Below are 11,005 nucleotides of genomic sequence, written 5' to 3' on the forward strand. Positions count from 1 at the left end.
AGTTTTATATCCTGCAACTTTACCAAATTCATTGATTAGCTCTAGTAGTTTTCTGGTGGCATCTTTAGGATTTTCTATGTATAATATCATGTCCTCTGAAAGGAGTGACAATTTTACTTCTTCTTTTCCATTTTGTATTCCTTTTATTTCTTTGTTTTCTCTGATTGACAGGGCTAGGGCTTCCAAAACTATGTTGAATAATAGTGGTGAGAGTGGACATCCTTGTCTTTTTCCTGATCTTAGAGGAAATGCTTTCAGTTTTTCACCATTGAGAATGATGTTTGCTGTGGGTTTGTCATATATGGCCTCTATTATGTTGAGGTAGGTTCCCTCTATGCCCACTTTCTGGAGAGTTTTTACCATAAATGGGTGTTGAATTTTGTCAAAAGCTTTTTCTGCATCTATTGAGATGATCATATGGTTTTTCTCCTTCAATTTGTTAATATGGTGTATCACATTGATTGATTTGCATATATTGAAGAATCCTTGCATCCCTGGGATAAACCCCACTTGATCATGGTGTATGATCCTTTTAATGTGTTGTTGGATTCTGTTTGCTAGTATTTTGTTGAGGATTTTTGCATCTATATTCATCAGTGATATTGGTCTGTAATGTTTTTTTTTTTTTTTTTTTTGTAGTATCTTTGTCTGGTTTTGGTATCAGGGTGATGGTAGCCTCGTAGAATGAGTTTGGGAGTGTTCCTTCCTCTGCAATTTTTTGGAAGAGTTTGAGAAGGATGGGTGTTAGCTTTTCTCTAAATGTTTGATAGAATTCACCTGTGAAGCCATCTGGTCCTGGAGTTTTGTTTGTTGGAGGATTTTTAATCACAGTTTCAATTTCATTACTTGTGATTGGTCTGTTCATATTTTCTATTTCTTCCTGGTTCAGTCTTGGAAGGTTATACCTTTCTAAGAATTTGTCCATTTCTTCCAGGTTGTCCATTTTATTGGCATAGTTGCTTGTAGTAGTCTCTTAGGATGCTTTGTATTTCTGCAGTGTCTGTTGTAACTTGTCCTCTTTCATTTCTAATTTTATTGATTTGAGTCTTCTCCCTGTTTTTCTTGATGAGTCTGGCTAAAGGTTTATCAATTTTGTTTATCTTTGCAAAGAACCAGCTTTTAGTTTTATTGATCTTTGCTATTGTTTCCTTTGTTTCTATTTCATTTATTTCTGCTCTGATCTTAATGATTTCTTTTCTTCTACTAATTTTGGGGTTTTGTTTGTTCTTCTTTCTGTAGTTCCTTTAGGTGTAAAGTTAGATTGTTTATTTGAAAATATTCTTGTTTCTTGAGGTAGGATTGTATTGCTATAAACTTCCATCTTAGAACTGCTTTTGCTGTATCCCATAGGTTTTGGGTCATCATGTTTTCCTTGTCATTTGTCTCTAGGTATTTTTTGATTTCCTCTTTGATTTCTTCAGTGATCTCTTGGTTACTTAGTAGCATATTATTTAGCCTCCATATGTTCGTGTTTTTTACGTTTTTTTCCCTGTAATCGATTTCTAATCTCATAGCATTGTGGTCAGAAAAGAAGCTTGATACAATTTCAATTTTCTTCAATTTACCAAGGCTTCATTTGTGACCCAAGATGTGATCTATCCTGGAGAATGTTCTATGTGCATTTGAGAAGAAAGTGTAATCTGTGGTTTTCAAATGGAATGCCCTATAAATATCAATTAAATCTATCTGGTTTATTGTGTCATATAAAGCTTGTGTTTCCTTATTAATTTTCTCTCTGGATGAGCTGTTCTTTGGTGTAAGTGAGGTGTTAAAGTCCTCCGCTAATATTGTGTTACTGTCAATTTCCCCTTTTATAGCTGTTAGCATTTACCTTATGTATTGAGATTCTCCTATGTTGGGTGCATATATATTTATAATTGTTATATCTTCTTGGATTGATCCCTTGATCATTATGTCGTGTCCTTCCTTGTCTCTTGTAACATTCTTTATTTTAAAGTCTATTTTATCTTATATGAGTATTGCTACTTTATCTTTCTTTTGATTTCCATTTGCATGGAATATCTTTTTCCATCCCCTCACTTTCAGTCTGTATGTGTCCCTAGGTCTGAAATGGGTCTCTTGTAGACAGCATAAGGTATAGGTCTTGTTTTTTTATCCATTCAGTGAGCCTGTGTCTTTTGGTTGGAGCATTTAATCCATGCACATTTAAGGTAATTATCAATATGTATGTACCTATTACCATTTTCTTAATTGTTTTGGGGGTGCTTTTGTAGGTCCTTTTCTTCTTTTGTGTTTCCGACTTAGAGAAGTTCCTTTAGCATTTGTTGTAGAGCTGGTTTGGTGGTGCTGAATTCTCTTAGCTTTTGCTTGTCTGTAAAGCTTTTGATTTCGCCATCCAATCTCAATGAGATCCTTGCTGGGTAGAGTATTCTTGGTTGTAGGTTGTTCTCTTTCATCACTTTAAATATATTGTACCAGTCCCTTCTGGCTTGCAAAGTTTCTGCTAAGAAATCAGCTGTTAACTTTATGGGAGTTCCCTTGTATGTTATTTGTCATTCTTCCCTTGTTGCTTTTAATAATTTTTCTTTGTCTTTAATTTTTCTCAGTTTGATTACTATATGCCTTGGCGTGTTTCTCCTTGGATTTATCCTGCCTGGGTCTCTCTGCACTTCCTGGACTTGGGTGGCTACTTACTTTCCCATGTGATGGAAGTTTTCAATTATAGTGTCTTGAAATGTTTTCTCAGGTCCTTTCTCTCTCTCTCTCTTCTCCTTCTGGGGCCCCTATAATGTAAATGTTTGTGCATTTCATGTTGTCCCAGAGGTCTCTTAGACTGTCTTCATTTCTTTTCATTCTTTTTTCTTTATTCTGTTCTGTGGCAGTGAATTCCACCATTCTGTCTTCCAGGTCACTTATCTGTTCTTCTGCCTCAGTTATTCTGCTATTGATTCCTTCTAGTGTATTTTTCATTTCAGTTATTGTATTTTCATCTCTGTCTGTTTGTTCTTTAATTCTTCTAGGTCTTTGTTAAACATTTCTTACATCTTCTTGATTCTTGCCTCCATTCTTTTTCCAAGGTCCTAGGTCATCTTCACTATATTTATTCTGAATTCTTTTTCTGGAAGGTTGCCTATCTCTACTTCACTTAGTTGTTTTTCTGGGGTTTTATCTTGTTCCTTCATCTGGGACATAGTCCTCTGCCTTTTCATTTTGTCTATCTTTCTGTCATTGTGGTTTTCATTCTGCAGGCTGCCGGTTTGTAGCTCTTCTTGCTTCTGCTGTCTGCCCTCTGGTGGATGAGGCTATCTAAGAGGCTTGTGCAGGCTTCCTGATGATAGGGACCGGTGGTGGGTAGAGGTGGGTGTTGCTCTGGTGGGCAGAGCTCAGTAAAACTGTAATCCGCTTGTCTGCTGATGGGTGGGACTGTGTTCCTTCCCTGGTGGTTGTTTGGCCTGAGGTGACCCAGCACTGGAGACTGCAGGCTCTTTGGTGGGGCTAATGGCAGACTCTCGGAGGCCTCAAGCCAATGAATACTTACCAGAACTTCTGCTGCCAGTGTCCTTGTCCCCATGGTGAGCCACAGCCACCCCCTGCCTCTGCAGGAGACCCTCCGGACACTAGCAGGTAGGTCTGGTTTAGTCTCCTATGGGGTCACTGCTCTTTCCCCCGGGTCCTGTTGTGCACACTACTTTGTGTGTGCCCTCTAAGTGTGGAGTCTCTGTTCCCCCCCTGTCCTGTCGAAGTCCTGCAATCAAATCCCACTAGCCTTCAAAGTCCAGTTCTCTGGGGATTCCTCCTCCCATTGCTGGACCCCAGGTTGGGAAGCCTGACGTGGGGCTCAGAACCTTCACTCCAGTAGGTGGACTTCTGTGGTTTAATTGTTCTCCAGTTTGTGAGTTGCCCACCCAGTGGTTACGAGATTTGATTTTATCATGATTGCACCCCTCCTACCATTTCATTGCGGCTTCTCCTTTGTCTCTGGATGTGGGGTATCTTTTTTGGTGAGTTCCAGTGTCTTTCTGTCGATGATTGTTCAGCAATTAGTTGTGGTTCTAGTGCTCTTGCAAGAGGGAGTGAGTGCATGTCCTTCTACTCTGCCATCTTGAACCAATCTAGGAATGACTCATTTTAAATAAGTCTTTAGACTCCAGATGAAGTGATCACTGGTTTTAATGTAAAAATAAGGGAACCCAATAAATCAACTGTACTTCAATTAAGAAAAAAATTGGTTGGTGGTTAGGGATAATTTCTTAAGCAAGGTATGTGTACCTAAAATATTCATTATAGTATTTCATATATTTTTGTATATGACATTGTGATTTTTGTAATAATTTATATTAACACAATAAAATAATATAATAAAATTTTTTAAAAGAATAAGGAAGCCCAAGTAGACCTGAAAATCCAATAAAACAGATTCATTCTTACCAGAGTTATCCTTCAAAGAGCCAAAGAAAAAAATTACATTAATATACATACCTAATATAAGAATACATCATCATAATGGAACTCTTTATTAAACTGATCAATATGTGCTGGGATCCAATCAGGTTTCTTGAACATAACCCTAAGTGCTCTAGGTCTCATTCGACCACCTTCTGCCTCCCACATGCCTTGAATAAAGAGGGAAGGGGAGAAAAAAATGTAAGTTTTTTTCTTTTCCATGAAATTTCTGTCTATCATAACTAGTACACTGTATTTGCCAAAGCTTAATTTGCAAGCTCAATAATCTAAAGGATCTGCTGATTAAGTGTCAAATCTGTTTTCAAAGATAGCAACAAACAGAGCTCAAAGGAATCTTAAAATAGCCATATATGCTATAGTCATATATGCAGCATCACCAGGTACCATCCCAGTGTCTTCTTTATATGCTCCATCAGTTGAAACTGTGAAGCCAGAGGAGAACTGCATGGGTACTACTGTTGAAACGTATATGCTAAGGTCGGAGTATCTCACAAATGCCAAGAAGCTATCGGGCAGAACTTTTCCATTCTTCTTTACTGACAGTTTTTGGAACTCTATTTTAGCATAATGATTTCTCTATATTTTGGTTCCTGATATAGGAACTTATATTAACCTATATCTTAATCAGTGCATGAGGAGGGGCAGGGGTGCTCTCTTTCTCTTTTCTGATTCATAAATTCAAATTCCATGGCACAAATGGAAGAGCAGAGATTATTGAACCTGAAATGAATTAGATTCCTTTACAATAACTTAAGCAGTCTTAATGGTGAAATGTGAATAAAGCAATAGTTTCAGCATCTATTACTTTGCCTATTAATCTCCTTATCCTTAAGAAGTAGATCTGTTTATTCCCATTCTAAATTTAGTGATTCAAAGGTAGACTTTTAGTTTAAATTGGGCATTTGGCACAGAGGTATCTTTCTTGTCCCTCAGTTGTAGGCATTGAAAATATAAATTAAGTTGGGAAATGTTTTTTGCTCTATCCAGAATTATGAAAATGTTTAGTTTTTTTTCAGACAAAATCAATTTTGATTCTTAAAGTTTATTCTTTTTCATATTCTAAATTAAATGAGATAATATATACTTCTACATTAATAAGATTTTTTTCTTAGAAAATATTTTATGAACTAAAGCATGTATGTGAAAAGTAAAATTATTTTATATGTCACCCTTATTTTTCAAAATAATTTTTGATTTTTTTTATGACAAGTGTATATATATAGATTGTTAAGGGTCTAATGCCCTTTTCATCAAATGATGTTATCACTCTGTTTATGTGCTATTGCTAACTCAAATTTCTAAGAACATTTCAAAATTTGCCTTTTAAGTATTTTTTATTTAAAGTTATTTTCAAATTTTCTGTTTTCAAATTTTTGACAGGCTGTTTGCAAAAATTGTGTAATTAATCTTTGTAACTCAATTTTGACCCTAGAAGAACGTAATACTTTGCCTGGATGACATAATATAGTAGATTATTGTGTGGTCAGTTATTTTTTGAGCCATACTAATGGTTTGCATAGTGATTAAGTCATTAAGGTAGTCAAAGTAACTGGGTAGATTAGCATGCATTTTGACTCTCTTAATAAATGAACTGGATTATAATGCGGCATTCTGATTCCTTGTGAAGAATGGACTATAAAGATAGCTAGAAAAAATGAAATTCATGGCTCTACATTACGCAGTCTCACATGTTCTTCATGTGATCCTAGCTACAAAATGTTTATGGCCTAATGGTTAGTAAGTGGGCCTAGTGAACATGTTTATCAGCATATTTTATTTGTGATGTGTGTACTAAATGGTTTCTATATACATATACTTAAATATGAGTTGTTCGTATTTAAATATAAGCATTTATGTTTAAATCTACTTAAAATATGTTCATATTTCTTTTGCCGTATGAATCAAAACTATTTATAGAATTAAAATTGTAAATTGAGATTTACAGAGCCAATATTAGCACTAAATTATAGAGTCCCCAAATTGTTCATGTCTGTAATTGTCTCATCATAAGGATTAGCTCTAATTATCTTAAGTCCTTTAGTATAATTGGTAGTCATTTCCTAACTACTAAGAACACTGATTTATATACTCAGAACCCTAATAAAGAAGAAAACTCCAAAATCCATAAATAGGCATAGTTAAGAAAAATCCGTTGCTTGGGGAAATTCTTTCATGTCGCCTATACTGCAGGGGCTCTAAAGCAACATGAACACATTCTGGTAATTAACACTGCAGTGAAAAAGTATAATTACACAATATTCCCATTAATGATATTGTACAATTATCAACTGATGGTTTTTGAGCAGATAGTATTAAGAGGTTTCTAAGTGTGGCTGGAATTGGCATCATAAAGGTCCTTATATAAAATGGCCAGCATCATTGAGAGAGAATTCTTGGAGGATTTTTTTAACCATTAAATGACAAAATAGGAAACTCAATGCATTTATTGCAAACCTTGAAGTTCTTATGTCATCCAGTTTGTCTTACACTTAAATTTGGGCTAGCTAAAATACCAGAGATCACAGATAGTAAGACTGCTTCTAAATTATCAGCTTATAGTTATTCATATTTCATTAATGAAATCTTTATGAGGTTATGAATCAGAGTAGATATCAAAAGTGCATAAGGTCCAGTAAGAGATTGAGGTGACGTGTCCTGGTATATCACTGTGCCACACTGAGCAGGGACCTATCATTTTTTGTCCTAGGCCGGACTTGTGTGTTTCATTGCTTCTTTCTCAGGAGACTTGGGCTAATCAGAATATTTTTATCTGCATATAGGACCAAATAATATCAGAGAAATGTTTTTAAGGTAAAGGGAACTGAAATTCTTTTCTCCAGTTTCCGGTGCTGCTGAGAAATTTAGATTGGTCTTCAGTTTTAGAACGGCCCTAACAGAACAATTCAGAACCATTCTGATTATAACCTGCTGTCCCACTGGTTAGTTACACCTAGTTACTATGATTCCTCAAACTAAACAGCTAGAATAAGTACATAGCAAATTCCTTTAGAACGGCAGGACAACTGTCTCTTGATTCATGCCTGTTTTGAGAAGACCTGGAGAGAGAAATGATTGAATCTGATTGTTGATTTCTTTTATTTCTCCTCTTTTGCTTTGGTCTGTTGTTGCTTTAGTCTGTAGTGTCATTGTGGAAATAGGCCATCCTTTGGACTGGATTTGTCCGGACCATTGGTAATAGTCCTGCTTTGTTCATGAGTACCTCCAGCTTTCTTTTGTTGAACCAATCTTATAACATCTTACCTATCACAGTCAAAGAGAAACTATCGAATGGAAAAGATTATATTAGCAATTAAATCATGATGTGGTTTTATATGACATTAAAAACAATGTGTAAATTGTAGGGAAACTGATTATGGCATTGAAATACGTGGGTTCCCCACACTTAATGACTGCAAGGATGTAATATTTATCTTTTGGAAGTACTGGATTGCAAATCAGACTGTGAGACATTGAGTTACCCAGCAAACTGTTAGCATTTGTGAAATTTTTCTCAGATGACCATGTTCTTTTCCTAAATCACTGTTACTTTTGATTCAAGATTAGAAAAACTGCACAGGGAGATCAGCTCAGAGCTTTGTGACCACCTAGAGGGGTGGGATAGGGAGGGTGGGAGGGAGGGAGACGCAAGAGGGAAGAGATAATGGGAACATATGTATATGTATAACTGATTCACTTTGTTATAAAGCAGACACTAACACACCATTGTAAAGCAATTATACGCCAATAAAGATGTTAAAAAGAAAAGAAAGATTAGAAAAACTGTTCCCTAGTTGTTACATTCATAATATAAATTTCTCAAAATTCCATCATTTAAAAACTGCTTTAATCTCTAATGTTCAAAGCTAACCAGCTGTACTGGTGTATCTTATTTTTTTTAAACAGTTGTAAGAGGTCTTTATCACAGAAACCTCAAGGGAAAACATTGTGTTCATTTGCAGAGTTGACATACATTGGACATACAATGGTCTCAGTCAATGAAAATCAGCTGTTCTGTTCTTTATTTTTTTTTTCCTAAAGCCCTGTTTGCTTTGCATCTTTCATTCCAGTTCTAAACTATAAAAGCCTTTTTCTTTTTTTATTTTAACCATCAGTCGAGTTTTCAGTTAAAGTGACTGAAAATAGTAAAATATTCACAAAGTCCGAAATGGAGAGATACTGTCACAATGAAGACAGCAATCTGTAATATTATTTTTACTGTTAGCTTTGTTAATAGTAATTAAATATGTATAAAACAGCACATAGATAAGCCTCAAGCAGTTCAGATCACTTCTCAGCTTTACAAAAATTATTTTAGATGTAAGTGTATTAAAGAATATCTTGTGAAATATGCACATATTGATCCCTCTATTACTTACTCCATCATTCATTTATTTAGTCATCATTGGCACCTACTTTGTCCATTGGCGCCTACTAAAATTTAGAAACGTGAAGATATATGGCCTATACCCTGGTAAACCTCATGGTCTAGTGGGAAGGATTGATCATAAACTTGAAAAAGAATTACAAATTGTTAAGTGTTCAGAAAAAAACAAAAATGGTGCTGTGATAGGAAATGGCATGGAGACATCATCAGATCTAGAGTTATCAAGGAACATCTCTCCGTGGAACTGGGATTTTTCAAGATCTAAGAGATAGGGAACTAGCCAGGTAAAGAGTGCTCTGAACAGAGGGGCAGGCAGGGGCCAAGACCAAGAGGAAGGGAAGGATGTGGAGTGTTCAAGGAACGGGAAGGGCCCTGTGGCCAGAGCCTGGTGAGGGGAGAAGGGGTAAGTGAAGAGCAGATCTGAGATGGGAGCTGTACCTTTTCAAGAAGGAGCTGAGTCAGGACTCCGTGGGGCAGGCAAAGAATGTGGATTGTATTTTCGGTGCAGTGGCAAGCTTCTTGATTGATTTAAATTGGGTTGGGGCCTAAAATACACTTAGGATACCTTATACTGTTACCATTAAGGTTTTGTTCTTAAAATAACAGGAGAAAACACAAACCAGAGCGATAATAAAAGTGTCTTGATGTGAGCAATCTTTTGGATGTTTCTTTTATTCCCCTGAATAGAATAACATTGTGAACTGGAGGGCAGCCTTCCTTCACCACCTGATAGCGCCCAAAAAGAGCAACCAGGGCTATTTCTGTCCCTAGTGTCTGAGGAGCATTGGTTTTTGTAAAGCGTACGGAGCCCTCTAGCGGTGACTGTTTTAAAGGAGTCTTACATTGATGCCAGAACTGTTGGAACTGTGGGATTTGAGTCTCCTCAGAGCCAGTAGAATTGTAAAGGTAACTGTAATTTAGGCAAATGTGAAACTGCATCATGCCTCAGTCGCTCTGACATGATGACATCACGCCCAGTTTTTCTTTCAAATGCACTGACTCTATTGTGTTGACTTAGGTGTACATTCCAAACCGAGTGGCCCTCATCCTTCAGAACGTGGACCTACTAAACTGAAGAGATCTGATTTCAGCTCCAGCAAAGAAAGATGTGCACTTTGTTTTCCCATGCTTGTTGTCCCAGAGCTTGTAATGTGTAAGCTTTTCAAAATATATTTGTCTAGCCTAAATGTCAGATGTCTGAAATTCAATACTGGTTTATGAAAATGAATGTCAAACTTTTCTTTAAGGAGGAGAGGGGAGCATATTTTTTGAAATTTTGGAGATCCTAGACTATATTTTCCAGCCATCTGAACAGCTAGGATCCTCAAAGGAAGTGTGATATATCATGTCTTCAAACTGTTTTGCCTTACAGGCCAATTATTTAGTCCTTTTAAGTTCAGATTTGAATCATGTGTCACGTTTGATTACTTCTGTTGAATGTATACAGCATTTTTTTTAAGGCGGATATTTGGTGACTTTATTTGTTCTGGTATCTCTTGGTCTAAATTACAAAATACCAAGATTGTTACTCTCCTTTTTCAAATTGTGTTTAGAAATACTGTAATAAGTATATAATAATAATATAAAACTAAGAATTGTGTCAAAGATAAAAGTCGTTGCCTATGAACTCATCCATGCCTTATTTTGCATAAGTTTTATCTTGTGATCTCTTGTTCATTTAGTATCTTGGTAGATGCTAATATCTTCATTTCTGAAGGCCTGACTTGGTAATTGCAACATTTCAGAAACTATCTTTTACTTCCAGTCAATAAAAAAAAAATTGCGAAATTGCCTTTGATAATGTTTATTTTGCTGTGATGTTATGGGGATTGATTTAAAGTGAATATTAAATTGCCTCTCTCAACTCTGAGACCTTCCCCACATATGCGCACATTGCACGATGGACGAGGTGTAAGGATTAATACTATTTTTTTTCTTTAGGTACTATTTGGTAACTTGAAATTATACTAAATAACTCAGATATCTAAGCTACTTTTGAGCCCTAAGCCTCAACACTTTTAGAAGCTGAATTAACTATCTCAACTCCGTGGGATACTCCATCATGAAATTGCCCCTTAGTTTATTAAATAGCAGGCCACAGGTAATTCATTCATAACTGAGAAATTATGATGCATTTATGAGACATAAAGTATCTGTCACTTTTTAAAAGACTTAATATTTTCCTTTACATTAATA

At 35.9% G+C, this 11,005-nt stretch overlaps 1 protein-coding gene across 1 annotated transcript in view; it reads left to right on the forward strand.

The window, feature by feature from the left end:
* The window catches only part of GBE1 (1,4-alpha-glucan branching enzyme 1), a 275,832-nt gene extending 265,231 nt beyond the window's left edge, over positions 1-10,601 (forward strand). Inside the window, exon 16 of the mRNA XM_057545311.1 lies at positions 9,828-10,601. Within this exon, the coding sequence (XP_057401294.1) occupies positions 9,828-9,884 (57 nt within the window). The 3' untranslated portion in view covers positions 9,885-10,601. The remainder of the gene's footprint in view (positions 1-9,827) is intronic.
* Positions 10,602-11,005: the final 404 nt, after the last annotated feature.

This window comes from Balaenoptera acutorostrata, chromosome 4 (assembly GCF_949987535.1).
Source record: "Balaenoptera acutorostrata chromosome 4, mBalAcu1.1, whole genome shotgun sequence".
NCBI lineage: Eukaryota > Metazoa > Chordata > Mammalia > Artiodactyla > Balaenopteridae > Balaenoptera > Balaenoptera acutorostrata.